The sequence below is a fragment of the Strigops habroptila genome, chromosome Z (assembly GCF_004027225.2).
Source record: "Strigops habroptila isolate Jane chromosome Z, bStrHab1.2.pri, whole genome shotgun sequence".
Lineage (NCBI taxonomy): Eukaryota > Metazoa > Chordata > Aves > Psittaciformes > Psittacidae > Strigops > Strigops habroptila.
Genome location: NC_044302.2, coordinates 2,726,407 through 2,742,258, shown reverse-complemented (window position 1 = coordinate 2,742,258; position 15,852 = coordinate 2,726,407). Strand labels below are relative to the sequence as shown.

Sequence of the window (15,852 nt, the reverse complement as noted above, 5' to 3'; positions counted from 1 at the left end):
GCCTTTTTAGCACTGTTTTATATGTAGATGTTGATGCTTTATACTTTGTCCTGGTGATTCCTGTGTGGGCACAGTGCAGTATGTGTATCCTGGGAGCAACAGGACCATGTTATTATCAAGAGGAATGGTATAAAATAGGTATTCTATAGTACACATCACAGAAACCTGACAGCGGGCTCTCAACAGCAGCTTCCGGATTGATAGCATGTTCTAGCAAACGCACATGAAGTTATGGGAAGAGCAGAAAACTTGGGTAAGGATTTGTATATTTAACTTCCCTTTGCACTGGAATTATCTTAATTAAACCCATTATTACACCCAGATTCAGGTAATTTGATTTTATCTGTTATCAGTGCTTTGAGGCTGCTCAGCACTGTAGCATCCAAGTCTTGATCTTGTATTATTCAGTCTTAGCTCCTCTCTTCCATTACCAAGTTCATCTGCAATTTAAAGTCTGCACAATACACGAGGAAGACAACAGGTTTGGGGCTCTGCTGCTGAAACTTGCAATTGCCAGAGAGACTCAGGGCCAAAGTAAAACAAAGAAGGAATCAAAGAGCAGATTGAAGGGTGGCCCATACCTTAATTTACCTGTCTGGTCCAGCAGCCATGGAGATATCCCTGGACATGTGTGAGCATGTTAGCCATACATATACTGGGAGTATTGATGATGCCTCTCACCTCTATGGTTTCTCTTAATGGTTTCTCTACCACAGCCTTCCTTGCAGCAAGATTTGATCGTGCTCTACTCAGTCACCTATTGTCATAGAAGTTGTAACTCCCCAGCTTCAAGAATCCTGTCTTCCTGCTGGATTTCATTGCAAGCCACCACAGCATTGAGGGGAGCAGAGGCGATAAAGGCAGAGTGAGTATGTAAAGCCTCAGTCTTTGTGGGAACAGGAGACAGAAAGTAACAGCTATCCATCTGATCCTTCTGCTAGTTGCTTCTGCAGTATTTCTGAATCATAATTCAAGCAATATGTTCTTCAGGCTACTTTCTTGAGGCTGTAAGCACTGCCTGGACCATCTCTGAGGAAGTTGATGTCCATTTCCAACTGCATTTTGCATTTTTCAAACTGGTTCATTTGGCTTTTTACTTCCAATATTCCTTTTCATACAGCATCACTCTAGACAGTTACTCATCAAAATACCTGCAAGCTGCTGGTCTGCCACGATTAAGCACGAGTTACAGCTTGATCAGATGATGTGCCACAACACAGGGTGCTGAGGCTCCTGATCCATAGCTCTCCACAGATTCAGTGTTCCTGAATGCCTCCTTTCCTGTGGCAGCAGCTAATTCACCCCAGCAATGCAGCTGGTACCATTTCCTTCTTTTCAAGAAGATGAGCAGTCAGCATCTCCTCTGGGCAAGATTCTGGCTTGTTGTTGTACACAGTTTTTTCCCAGTTTTGCACCTTCTCTCCTTTACCCACAGACAGGTTTCTGCCCTGATCTGCTAGGTGAGACTGGCAACTTTTCTATCAGATCCCTTCCCCTTCAGCTTCCCTTCAGGAGCTTCTTCCCTTCTTTTCTGGCTCCATAACTAGTGCAATTACCTCTCTGATGATTTCCTGGATTTTCCATCTGCTCAAAATAGGCACTCGTGAGCTCTCTTGTTAATTAATGTGTTCTAAAATCATTATGTTCATCAACCAAGCCTTATCACTTCCATTTTCTTTCCATAATAGTAAAATCTGTTGCCCTAAGTAAAACACAGGTATTTTGACACTCAAAATTTAGTAAACTCAGTATACAGAGCACAAACCCCCTAGTAATTGCACGTAGGGCGGAAACAAAATACTGCTTAGACTTAGGGAAGTGCTTCTGCTTTGTGTGCTGCCTAACACACAGTCTTATTTATATTTTAAAGTTGAGAGCTATAAAAAAAGAGATATCTCCTATCCCACAGCCTACACAGATCTAGTCAATCTCTTGGATGACAAAAAGACACAAACAGTTCACTTATCACTACACAAGGACCAGATAACAAGGTAAGTCTTACTTATATAAGTGCAGTTACATCGCCATTTTTGGCAACCAAAAGAAAGATTATTCACCAGTAACCACACTTCTTTAAAATATATTGCCCATAAATACCCTAGTATTGCAGGTGTTATTACAAGCACCAATCTGGATGCCAATGTTGCCTGCAGTACCTGCAGGCATGTTCATGCCTACCTCATCCTGCAGCCACATGAATGTCAAGCTTATCCTATGGTGCCAAGATTCTCTCAGCACTAGGACCACAGAATCCTGCAGTTCTCAAGAGAGTCCCCCTCTTGCCAGGAGAAAGGGGGATAAGAACTTGGTAGTGAATGAATCTGATGCTAGTGATGAGCATATGCATCCTGAAGGCCAGCTACAGAACAGGGATCTTGCTCCATCCAGTCTGTTGATGTGATGATGTAAATATGACTCTATGATTTTATGAAATATGCCATCACCTGGGCAAGCTCAGGCAGCATGAGGACTCGTAACATGCACTCGGCACTGCTGTGAATCCCAGCTAACAAAATGCAAAGTCTGTGGGGCTGTTGGATTGCCTGGGTGAAGCTCCGGTCCAGACTGAGAAACACCAGTAATCATCTTTCAACATGGAGAGGTAAACACAACCATGTCCTTTGGCAGAAGCTGGGGTGCAGGAAGCTGTCTAGCCAAAACCAGAGGGGCAATAGCAGGAAGAAACAGTCACAACAGGGTCTGTTCCTGGAGTCAGACATGGGTAGGGATGCATGCACAGCCTTACATGAAGGGGAACAGAAGTGCAGGGTGCCATATGGCTCAGAACTGCCAGACGTGCCCTCAACATGATGACAGGACCTGCCTGTGATTGCCTGACCAGTTTTTCCACTGCATGAAAAGTACTCCTGTGGGAGATAAGCTTTTGCTGATATAGTTTCCAGGCAGGGTCCAGGAAATTCAGTGAACTGTGTAAGGAAGAGGAAGGACTTGTCCTGCTTCACTGTGACACCCAGGGAAGCGGAAACTTTACGTGCTTTCTCTACGTCTTGAAGGACTTGCATCTTCAGTGAGCCCTTTAGCAGCCAGTTCCCCAGTGAAGACTGGAAATGCTAATCCCCACGTGATGAGATGAACTGTTGATCAGAGCCTCAAAAAACTCTCTCAGTATCACACAGTACTTGTGCGCAGAGTCACGACCCAGCGGCATTTCAGGTGAGACTGCCTGAGCTTAAGCACCCCGCAAGTCAAGTGTTGCTCAGTTGACTGAGCAGACTGATTTCTAGGATGCCCTGGCTCTGAGATCCCTTGGGATCCTAGAAGGAGCCCAAATATATAAGCACTACATCCCTCTGGAAGTGTGTGTGATGCCTGGCCTTCATGCACAACAATGAAACCTTTTACTGGTGGTTTTGCCTGTGACTCCACTCCAAACTAATTGAAATCAAGAGATATGACAGATTATTTAAATAATTTTAGGGAGAAGAAAAAGTTGCACTAAAATAAGGAATAAGTGAAATGAAAAATTAGCAAAAGCAGGCAGACAGGGCATCGGTGTGTAATCCTGCTCCTTCACAGCAGCAATACCAATAAAATCCAGTGCAGATTTAACAAAGCGAAGTAAATTACGTAAAAGAAGAGGGAAAGGTACCAATAAATCAGGGGTACAACACATTTTTTTCTAAATGCTTTAGCAACATAACGACGCACCAGAGGAGCCAAGCTGGTGAGAAAGCTACGATACACCCTGTTCCTCCAGGCTGCAGGAGGGTGAAGAGGGGAGCGTGGCCAACACGGACTGTGAACACACACCCAGCATGTATGGACAGACAGATGCACGCTTGGAGGAGAATGCTGGATTCCCTTCTGAGCAACATTAGTGTCGGGACTCCCAGCAGGCTGTCTGCCAAGGGGGATAATTAAGCTAAATAAAAATACACAACAGTAACAGCTCCACAAATGAGGATAATTTAATTACCACATTCGATATAGGAGACCCACTTCCCATGAGTTTTCCACTGTGACCAGAGAGGAGACAATAGCAACAGAATGTGCTGCAGAAAGGAAGATTCATTTACTAAGAAGAGGCTTTTCTATTAAGGTCTGCATATTAAACAACATTGCAGCTTTCCATAATTGTGCCATAATCTTGCCATAAAATTCAATCAAAGCAACAGCTTGTGAACATCCAAAAATCAATGGAACCATATGAGAAACGATTGCAGATGTAACACTGGAATTTATTTCAACGCTCAGTCCATGGTGGTGGTAAGGAACATCTAAATAACAGGAAAGCAGGTGTCCTACAAACCTCTTAGGGAAGAGCTCCTTTCCCTCAAATTCAGAGGAAACACAAACAAACTACGGTTCACTTAATACTACCGATTTGTTTGGGTTTGGGAAAAAGAGGTCATTTCTAACCCCTCATCCTTCTAAAATAAAGTAGTTGGTAAACTAAACATGGGACAGTCTCATCTGGAATCCCAACCCAGTAGCGTAGTTTCACTGGGTTGAATTTAAAACGCAAGAGCTGCAGATTTGCTTTATTCATTAGTGATGAAACTCAACAGAAAGCGAGAGCTAACACAGGGGGCTCCTGAAGAGCCTTATACACGGAGTAATGCACCTCTAGAGTGCTCGTCTGTTAAGCGAGAGAGAAGGAGAAACACTTTTCCTCCCCTCTTCTCTCTAGTGAAAACACTTAGTGGACAGCACAGGCTCGGTTCTTTTGAAAGGAGTGCAGTGAGTGTATCCACTCAATTATTTAAAACAGTTGAGTAATTGAAGTCCTGTCAGCTCAGAAAAACATCTCTCTTGTGAAGCTGCTGCACAAAACCACTTCTGTGCAGGCGGTCACAGTAGCACTCGTTTTCCTTTTATTTATTTCCACATTCTCCAATTTGGAGCCACTGGTGAGGGATGAGGCTGCATGCCCTTGTTTGCAGGTAGTTTTGCCACAGGGTAAAACTCAGTAGAAGGAAGGCGGGAGGTGGGAACACCTTGGGAGCTTTTTTTGGAGGTGGCAGGTTTATATGTGGGCTGTGCTGGCTTATGACTACATAAATCCTTACAGAAATCTCTCAGGTGTATGCTGGAGATAAATATTACAATAGTAGGCTTATGGGAAAATGGATTCAACGAGCCAGTAAAGTCCAAGGGTGAAACAGAACTGAACAGAATGTCCTCTTGGTACAGACCCTCTGGAGAAGCTCCTTTATGAGGGGCTAGGAGATCAGAAGGTTACCACATTTGCCTTCCACAGATTCTAATGCAGAAAGAAAAAACACTGCAGAGTACGCAAAGATCCCTAGTCGTTTCTTCTCTACCCCCAAAACACACAGAGAAGCATAGCACCAAGGCACACACTCACCAGCACCACTGGTTTATTCCACAGCTGCCCTGCACTCTGTCCTGCCTTGTCAGGGGTTGCAGGACACAGAACAAGAACGACCAGCTTGACGAGTCAAGCCCTGGACATGTGCATACCCATCTAACCAAACTGTTTGAAAACCCATGTTTGTTCCTTTCTTTTTCCTGCTTTCACCAGTAATGGCTTTCTGGGACAGTTTTCAAGCAGATTAGAAGAAACAGCTACCAAGGCAAATGAATTATATAAAGCAGATGCTGATAGTGCCAAGTTTTGACATCTTTGTTAACTGGCTCACCTTAATGGATACTTCTCGCCAGGGTCCCTTCCCAGGTGGAAAAGCAGTGGCAGGGTAGTGTGCTCCTCCTGTGTATGTGTTGTCACTCCAGAGACATTCTGCCCAGGACAGAAATCAATGCCCTGCAGTGAAGAGGAGAGAGGTCATCAAGGGTGAAGCAAAGGAAGGAGCAAAAGTATAGCTGATGCCAGTTTCTTCAGCACCTTGTTCCAATATACCTACAAAATCCAGAATTATTTTAAACCAAGAATCCACTCCAGTCTGCAAAATGGATTCTGATCTGATGGGGTAAAAGAAGGTTGGCATTGCACTAACATAGAAGCTGAAGCGGGCCTTAAATTCTTGCCTTATAGAAAAGTCATCTCTATGAAATACTCGTTAAAATGAAATGGCAAAACAAAAGACGAAGAGGTGAAACCATTTAATCATAAAAATTCTGCACATGGAAAGAATCTTCTCTCTTTGGTTTCTATGGCTTCAAAACACACAGGGAGGGCTGGAGCACTCAGCAGTTCTGAACAGAAAGCAGCAGTCCCTGGGGAAACATCCAGCCAAACCAAGGAGCATCACCCTGAGAGGCAATGAGACCTGCTGGCCTCCCTGACAGCTCAGCTTGCCAGCACCTGACACCATTCCTGATGGATCTGTTGCACCGAAGAATGAATTCATTTTAATCTGGTTAATTATAAAGAAATGGGTGCATTTGTTGATCTGATTCATAGCAAACTGATGTGGTTTAAGCCCACAACTAACTCTATCCCAGATGAATCCAAAACACAAGCTGGTACAGAGGCACTCACCTGGGAATGACAGTGGGGCTGAAAGAACTGTGTTAAGTCTGGAGATGTTCCTGTCACTGACATTCAAGTCTGAAGATGGGATTTCCCAGCAAGTCGAGAGCTGTGAGCTCTCTGGTCTGCCCTTGCCAGGCTGCATCTCCCAAAGCCTGGCCAGTTATTAGCCAGGTGTGGAGCTCCCTAATCCCTATAGCCAGGCCTGCAATCCTGAGGGCTAACAGAACCTATTTAAACCCTGGGAACAGCAAAAAAACGCAAAGCACTAATTTCACTGAACAGCAAATAAAGCAGGGGGCCCCATAGACCAGCAAGGACTAGCACCAAATGGACTTGTTAAAGCTCAGTTTTACATTTCCAGCTAACACGCTGCGCTCCTTACAATACCTCAAAATGTCCCGAGACACGGACAGAGACATGGAGAGAAGGTAAATGGGAATGTTTCAATGGAGGTGGGAAAGCAGCTGTAGCATTTGCTTATAAACCAAACAAACTGAAAAGGCTCTCTACAGATGTTGGTGGGATTTGATTGGCAAACAATTTTCTAAAAATATCCCGTGTTTTTAATGGACAGCTGGTCAGTGGAGCAGTTAATATTCTGCTTTTCAATAAAGCAAGAAGTTTAGAAGCCCATGAAATCCCATTTATCTGCACAGAGCTATAGATTCCTGAATCACTGACTGGAAAAATAAGAGAGTTGCTTGATAGGTTGTAGTGGCCTACCAATAATGGACTTTAAATGGATACAAAAATGATTGACCTTTCCACCTTGTGACACCACAGGCCTCTGAAACACACAGTGAAAAATAGATTATTTTTTTTTTCCCCCTCGAAAGGAACAGTTAATAAAAAGGTATCAAAGCCTACACAACATTCAAATTATAATTTGGATGCAAATCAAACAAGCAATTTAATTAAGAGCCTGCTAATTGGTACAATGCTCTTTGGCTGCAAATGCTTTAGTTTGAAAGAAGATTTCCGTCTCTTGGGTATTTGTTTGTACGTTGCTCTGTGTACATTTTATCTTTTGTTTCATATAAAATCCCTGTAGCCGAGGCTCTCAAACGCAGCCCGGGCTAAATCCCAAGGAATCACAGGAAAGAAAGTGCACCAACTTGCCTGATGCCACTAGCCAAAAGCTATCTGTCTTTCTAATCTAAGCACCCAATGCCCTCTTCAAAAGTATTGGGGGAAAAAATAAATAGAAAAAATAAAATCATGTCATTTTACAGCACTGATAAATAACCCTCTTAAAATATGGCTGAAAGAACCCTCTGAATTTCTACTTTCAACTTGATCTCCACAAATAAAATTGACTATTATTATTTTTATGTACTCTGTGACTGCCAATATACAACCTACAGAGAGAGCTGAAAATATTTTCTACCTGCTCCTCAACAAATGGGCAAAAAATAAGAGGTAAAATTATATCCTCACAGCCCTGATCAAGGCATTGTCCTGCATCAAAGTAATACACTACAGGTACAGCTAGAGGAGTCTGGTTTTCTCTCCCTTTCATAGAAAAGAATATTTAACTTATAATTCACAACTCTATTTCATTCTGGTTTGTAAAATCAAAGCATTTTCAGTTCTCAGGATGGAAAGAGAAAAATCAGCTATCCCAATGAACTGCAAGTCTGGGATCCCCAAGTCCAGATTGCTTTTCTTTTCCAGAGCAAAGCCAGTATAAATTAAATCTGCTTGAGATTTGAGAATTAAAGGCAAGACAATCCACACTCTGAAGCATCTGGATGATGCCTCTGGTTGCTTAGAAAGAGTGCAAATTTGGTCACATGTGGTACTGGGAGCTGGGGCAGAGCAACATGACAAAACTCCTCGTGTGTGTCTTGGATGGGAGATACGGAGCTGCCCTCCAGCAATGCTACTCCCAGGCTGCAGGACAACAGGATCATTTCTTGCTCTTCATTAAGCAAAACTGGGTTTTGAGGTTTGCTCTTGTAAAAGCCTGAGCTGACAACATGCCCCATGGGCCCCAAGAACACAACAGGCCTTAACAACAAATGCAGATGTGCCAGGTTCTCAGCTGGAGCAAAAGCCACATCATTCCATGGGCTGCAGAGGAGCTCGCCACATTTGCAGTGACCAGGGACCGGCTTCAGGTCTCCAGCACTGCCGACAAGATGCCAACTTCACCCAAAAATGAAGCTATGTTATGTCAGAGAAGAGCAGAGAGGTTTCTGTGCTTGCCCTCCCCATCAGGATAACAAACCCCAAATCACCTACTACTTCATCTGCTGTTATTTCCTTTAAGCTATTTCCTTTAAGCTATTTATTTGTCAGACTGTTAATAACAATATGCAGGGAATCAATAGCCAGTTAAAGCACGTGCCTAATATTTTACTCTGCACACAATCCAAGGTAATTTGCATCTTTACATGTAACACTGATCAAACAAAGTAGAAAGGTCATTCCCTGTGTTTAAGCAGATTCTTGGCACTTTTCTCCTCAATTATAAAAGCATGAAAGCCAAACCAGAAGATCCTATCTAGAGCAACTGTGTGCCTTCTAAGGGAGCCCATAAAGGAGCATCAGATGGCAACCAGAAATAGCTCACCCGGACTCTTCCGCAGGCAGCACTATGCAGTTTTTGCTGCATAGGGTTTTGCACTACTATGCAGACCTGTTTGCTGTAGGAGAAATTTCGGCAATCCCCCACATTTCCTGCACATCAGGTAAACCTTTCAGTGAGCACGTCTTTCTGCCCTTCTCCCCAGCAATCAGGTAACCTGGATTGTTTTTCCATCCCTAAGACCTAGCGGCTATTGGTTGCACAGCTTATGCTTTAATTTCCAGAGCAAATGGACCACAGATGCTATGTCAATATAGACATGAGACAAATACAGCCGGTTGCCAGTTTGGGCTCTCGGCCAAGTGATGGAATCACCACTTGTGTTAACGTAAGCCCTCTGGCAATTCGTCACCCTGGCGCTATCCCAGATCCCTCCGACTTCACAGGCGGCTGCAGATTTTGATAGCAGCGCAGCAAATCTGGAGCCTGTCTCCTGGTCATGTCTCCTCATTCCGCCACACAAAACCCAGAGCAGCAAAACTGTATTAATATTGGAAGGAGAAAAGAACAGCGGTTAATTAAAGCCAGGAGCCTCGTTGCTTGCTGTTTGCCACAGCATGGGTAAGTGGCTGTTCACTCTCCTGGTGATTCCCAGTAAAAGCCTTCCAAACTGGGGCTCTGAATGACCAGACACCTGAAAGGGTGACTGCCAAGCTTCAACCCTGTTGAACAAAAATTGCTTCTAATGTGTTAACTGTCTGGAAGAGACCCCAGAAGATGGGCAGACCAGCAAGCCTCCAGCAGCTCTCAAGCAGAAGCGATCAATGGCTAGCTCATATGCTCAGAGGACCACAATCAAATGTCATTATTTGTGAGGTTCTACTTGACTTCACATCCCCCTTGCAGAAAAGGCTTTATCGATCCCTTCACGTTGAGGAGAGGGGCAATCAGACAGGCTGCAGCAGGAATAACCCCTTTGGCATTTTACATTAAAACAATAGGGTCTTCTGGCAGGCACCCACACCAATCATTTAAAGACACAGGAGCTCTCATGGAAAACCACTGGAGACTACTAACAAGATACTAAAGTGACAGCAGAAAGGTTGATGTTATCAGCTACTCTCCAATGAACCAAAGGGCCTTTTCCACATTTTTTTCTTAATTATTTTTTTTCCCTTCTTGCATCACTGCTCTTGGAGGGCACAAGAACTATTTTCTGCTAGTCTCTGCGGCAGGCAGAGAGAAGGAAATTTCCTTTCTCTTGTTAGCTCATGCTCCTGGCTCTTCTACGTAGCATTAAATTAGGCAATTCCTGAAGGGCTTGCTAGTCACTCAGATAAATCCATAACGAATACCCATTTTCCCCCGCTTTCAAACCTCTCCTTCCAAACAAGGAAGATGAAGCATACCTCTCCCTTCAATCCTGCGGACCAAATAACTATAGAAATCCCAAGTTTGCATGTATTATTTGTCGTGCACTTGGCAATCCAGTTCAAATTTGGTAATGAACAAGCATGACTTACAGGCTAAAAGGATGGATGATGAGAACAACACAGAACAGCACTTCACAGGAGACTGCCAGTAAAAGTCCTGCGTGTCATGCCGTACAAGAGAGGGATCTCCCCAGTTTACTTTTAGTTCTTACTTCTGCTCCAACACACAGCACATGTGGCTGTTTTTATCACTGCTGATTTTTGATACAAGACAAACAGTGATCAGTGATGGTGGAAATGATCACACACTGATACCCACCAGCCCTAGCGCAACAGGGACTCAGCCCTTGTGCAGGGGAAAGATTTCTCTCCCTCTACCAAACTATTTAAAAATCTTTTCCTATTTAAAATTATAAACACATTTTTTTCAAGTACAGTTTCCTTTCATTTATCTCTGTCCCATGTATCACCTCTTGAATGTCAGAGATGTCCAACTATGTAAACACAACCCAGCTATATGAAAGGAGATGGAAGCCATGTAAACAACCCCAAATAAGCATCCTATGCAATCTATGGAAAAATGTCCCACAGAGAGCTTACTCTCACCCGCTCCTCTTGAGTGAGCCTTCCCTTTGTGCTTTCAAGAGACCAATCATTCAAGAATGCAGGTTACCCACTTAATCAAGTTAAGCCAGCAGAAAAGACAGCATCAAGGTATCCTCCAGCACTGAGAAAGACAACAAGCAACAAGATTTTATTATGGGATTCAGAGTAGAAAAAGAATTGCCTGGGGGGTTAAAAAGAAACAAACAATAGGAAGAACAGAACAGCACACTTCATCTTTGTGAGAAATGATGAATTTTAATCCCAAGCCGTAAGGCAGAGGATGCAGACCAGTAAGGGCACGTTAATGTCATGGGAGCCTGAGACAACTGTTAAACCTGTGTACTGCTGGCATGGGATATTTCCAAATATTCCAAGTGCCATATGGAGAGAAGCATTCATATCCCCGTTCTGCTTTCCTAGGCTTTGCTTTCTGTAAACTGTGTCTCTCTGGTACATTTTTATTTGTGTATACATATTTTATTACTTAACTAACTTATGCTGCATTTAAACACATACATAGTATTCCAGTTTAGAGGCCAAAATTGCACTCATTCTTTCTAGTTAATCCTGAAAGACCTGGTAGTCCTGACCAGACCCAGGACACACACCAATTTCACATTTTCCAATAGCAACATGAAAATGTGGTCCTGTCTGCTTTAATGGTATAATTTCATCTAAAAGTCAAACAAAAATGCACAGAGTGTGGATTAAAAACACAGCAAGATTTCTTTATCAATGATTTCCCACACTGCCAATTAACAAGGGAATTTTGGAAGCGAAAGGAGTTTTGGCTAAAACGTGCCATGTATCTGTCAAAATAGTGAGATACTCAACTACCCATAAAACAAACCTCTTAAAAATTGGCAGGCAGCTGTTTTGACACATCAGGCCAACTTCAGATCTCTTTCAAATGGATGCCATGCCAACCAGATACATTTGCTTATTCCAGGTCTGAGTTTGGGCCTTCAGGCATAGACAGTTTCATATTTGAAAGTTTAATAAATCATCACATTGGATTCACAATAAGGTAAGGACTCATGCTAAACATCATACAATTAACAAGGCATCATTAGCTGAAGTTCTAGTGGGATGAGAAATCAAACTTATCAAACAGCAAACCTGCCAACAGTCAGAATTCCTAATGCCACAGACATGCGTGCATTTAAATATATTTTTCAAATGAAATTAGCAAACAAATTGGCCTTTTGGATTCTGGCAGGGTGACTGCAGTCCAATATCAATACAGCTGAGAACACCAGCCACTGAAAGAGGCGACTGTATTGTGAGATTACAAAACTCCTAGAACAGGACTCAGAACTGTGGAACTGTTCTGCATTCTGATTTATTTCTATTTTTAAACTTCCAAGGCTTGTAATTAATGGCTTGAGGACATGAGGAGAATTGGAGCAAATTTTAGCCTCAGCTTCCACTGCATGTTGTTAATGGCTAGTCTGTCCACTAATGTGCTCCAATTTTACCCACATCAACCACATGTGATACAAGCTGCAGGAAAGCAAGTGAATTTTTAATCATCTCTCTAATGTACAGTATAATTGCTGACTTTTATCAGACAGTAGTTAAACAAAGACTTAGAAAGAAATAAATATTCCTTAATTGCACAACTGCCATTGCTCACAGTAGGAAAGCCTTTGAAATGAGTAACTGGTTCCCCATTTTATGATCTATTATCATGGCTATACACATACTCAGACACGTACAAATAAGTTTAGATCAGCACAGTCATTTATTTATTTCCCAACTAGGTATGTAAGCATGTGTATGTGCTTATATTCCAATGGAGAGCAGTTATTCATGTGTGACATTATCTCCCATGCACATGGGAAAAGCATGCTTCTGAGCCCGTCCACACACACACGTACATACAAGCTCCCAGTCTCTTGCACAGAGGGAAAATCCTCCACGCCATGTCACATGTGATGTATGGGTTTTGCTCACATACTAACCTAGACAAATACATTATCTCAATTTAGCTGCGTAGAATTAGCATTGAGACAGAGCGTGTGATGCATTTCTAGAGCCAACTTTCCTTCTTACTCCATGTAAACCAGAAACTTTGACTCCTGAAGCATTTCAGTCTTAAAAAAACAAACGCACATATTTACAGCCCTGAATGTAAATGACTCCCTTGGAGCTGATGTTTCCTTCTACCCTCAGGACATCCCAGTGAAAGAAACCATGCACTTTTATATCCACAAATGTCATCAGCACTTACTTCGCACCTGTGATGCCTTGAGGACCCACCATAAGTTAAAAAAAAAAATAAAAAGACATAAAAAAATAAATCATACAAACAATCCCTCCCCAATACCAGCCTGCTGTCAGAATTGCTGAGGGCTGTGCCATAATGCATTTAGTTCATGTCTAAGGGTATAATCAGCAAGGCACATGTGTGAACCTGCCATTCAAGGAATGCCCCAGAGTTCAGTACCCAAGTCTGAGGCAAGAAGGATACAAAAGAAGAAAAATAACAGTGCTTAGCATCCAATTGTGAGAAGATCAGCTAGGAAATTACAAAAGCTGTGCCTATTCAGCAAATAAAATGTAAAACATCTTATAGTGTGATACGGGCTTGCAAAGGCGCTGATAACAGATTAAACACATGTAGTCTACTGTTTTCAACAACTGCTGTTCTTTCCACTGTGTGGTTCCTATGGCTTTCCTTTTCCCTTTCAGGAAAGAAACCCAGCAAACCCATCCCTATTCCATTTAAACAGTTCAGGGCACCAGGCATTTTGTACTAGAAATGGTGAGATATGTGACCAGTTCAGCACCGGACTCCAAACTTTGTGAGGGCACATATGAAAGCTCAGGATCCAGGAGGGAAAGCTGCTTAATATTAAGGGGCATTAAGTGCTGATTAAGGGGACCACCCCTCTGAACAACTCAGACTTTGCTCATTCTCCTTCGCTTGTCTCTGATTTCGATAGAGGGGTGTGTGACACCAGTCCCCATAGATTTTGTAGCAGATCTGGTAGCTCTTAAGAGGCTGTGAATAAAAGGCTGGTTTGCAAGTGCACAGTGACATTCCCCAATTTAAAACTCTGCTTTAAAGGATTATTTCTCCCCAGGAGAACCAATGAGACCAGGGTGCAGGTCTGCATCCTGTTACCTTGCTATACTCCTCCCAGGAGTTGCTCCAGGTCCAGTAGTGAGCCTTGTAAAGCCCGACTCTCACCGCCATCATCTCGTTGCCACGATAATAGAATATAGGCCTGAAAAAATAGAATAAGGGCCTGAGAAAATAGAATATGGGCCTGAGAAGGAGAGCATTGCTGCATGAGAAACACCAGCGCAGCAGCAGCCTTGCTGATAAGGGAGACAAACACTTTAATGGCGTCTGACTTCCGCGCCGGCTATCAGTCAGAAACAGGCTGCCTCCTAATAGTCTCCTCTGCAAGGTTTTCAATTAACATTTTTTAAAGTGTTCATCAAGTTGAGAGCTCACACGGTGCAAGAATGAAACATTATACAGCTTGGCTGCCAGTGATTGTTAATCCTTGAACTATCAGACCCTGTTATTTCCTATAGAGCGTGCCGATTTAAACACCAAATGTCTCAGGAGCAGTGTGTGTGCGTGCCAGAGAGAAACAGGGATTCACAGACACTGTGATGCTCAGGCTCCTCTTTACACTGCACCAAGCTATGTGCTGTTAGTGTCACGTGGAGAGGGTGGCCAGGGAGGACACCAGATGCTGGCCTGTTCTGGATGACATCTCAGAAAAACTCCATATGGAAAAACCTGGCAGCCAGACATGCTTTATTTTTAACTCTTGTCCATTTCCATCCTCTGCCCAAACCTTCCTTTGCATCATCTAAACGTACCACTCCAAACTGTAATTTTTTCCCGGAGGTTTTCTTAATTAAAAGTACATTTGAGAAATGCAACTCACTCCCAGTATTTGGTCTGCACCTGAATATGTGCACTATGCTTCCCCTGGGCATCCCAGCAGTGTTCCTGCCTGTCTCCCCAGTAATGTGCTCTTGGTTTTTGAGGGAAACGTACAAAATTTTACTGAAAGGGACTATCTGCAGGAGAGAGGTTTGATTTGTGGGTGCAGCTCATCACCAAAGGACATCACCCTTAGTCAGCGGTTCTCTCCAGTTGTTTCAGGGGGCTGACAGGATGAGATGGTGAAGCTGTTTATCACTGTCTGTAGGGTACATACATCTTTGTCTTTTGTTCAGAGATGCCACTCCGCAAAAAGTACTCACTCTGGTGATGATACCTTGAAAAAACAGTCCCTAAACGCAAGATCAGATTAAAATATCCACATCTGAATTACAGGAGTAGCCTTAGATGTCTTCTGTTTTAAAACTGCAGCTTCCCCTGCAAGTTCCTTGCACAAGGAATGAGCCTTTCTCCTTTGTCACCAAGAGCTGCCCATGAACAAAGGGGAAACTGCTCACTTCTGCATCCTTAATGCACCTGAAATCCCATGTAATAAAGGCAGCTGGAGAGATCTGCCAAAGTGCACAACCTGATCTAAACCAGTCCCATTAACAAAAGCCCAAAAACATATGCCACAAAGCATGCCAGCCTCCTTTTTCCTTGCCATAAAAAATGACCATTTGGTAAGTGCCTTTGATTGAAGGTGTAGAGTTTATGGTTTTAATTAAAGAGAATTATATCTTCCCATCTTTGAAAGAGAGTTATGGCTTGTACTCAAAGTTCTGCTATTACCTATTACCTATTTCTTTTTTCCCCATTCCATTTTTCCTTTTTAAGATCAAAAGAACACAACTGTATCTCCTGGAAAGTTTCTGGGGGCTGTAGAAACTGTGACCTGGTCAGGTCTGGGGTGAGGAGGAAAGCCATGCTGTGCCCCGCAAGACACAAACAGCAC

At 43.0% G+C, this 15,852-nt stretch overlaps 1 protein-coding gene across 3 annotated transcripts in view; it reads right to left on the bottom strand.

Moving 5' to 3' along the window:
* The window catches only part of GALNS (galactosamine (N-acetyl)-6-sulfatase), a 47,577-nt gene that overhangs the window by 10,697 nt on the left and 21,028 nt on the right, over window positions 1–15,852 (bottom strand). For all 3 annotated transcript variants that reach the window (XM_030512039.1, XM_030512040.1, XM_030512041.1), the window contains 2 exons: window positions 14,118–14,220; window positions 5,625–5,746 (listed from right to left, as the gene is read on the bottom strand). In XM_030512039.1, the coding sequence (XP_030367899.1) occupies window positions 5,625–5,746; window positions 14,118–14,220 (225 nt within the window). The remainder of the gene's footprint in view (window positions 1–5,624; window positions 5,747–14,117; window positions 14,221–15,852) is intronic.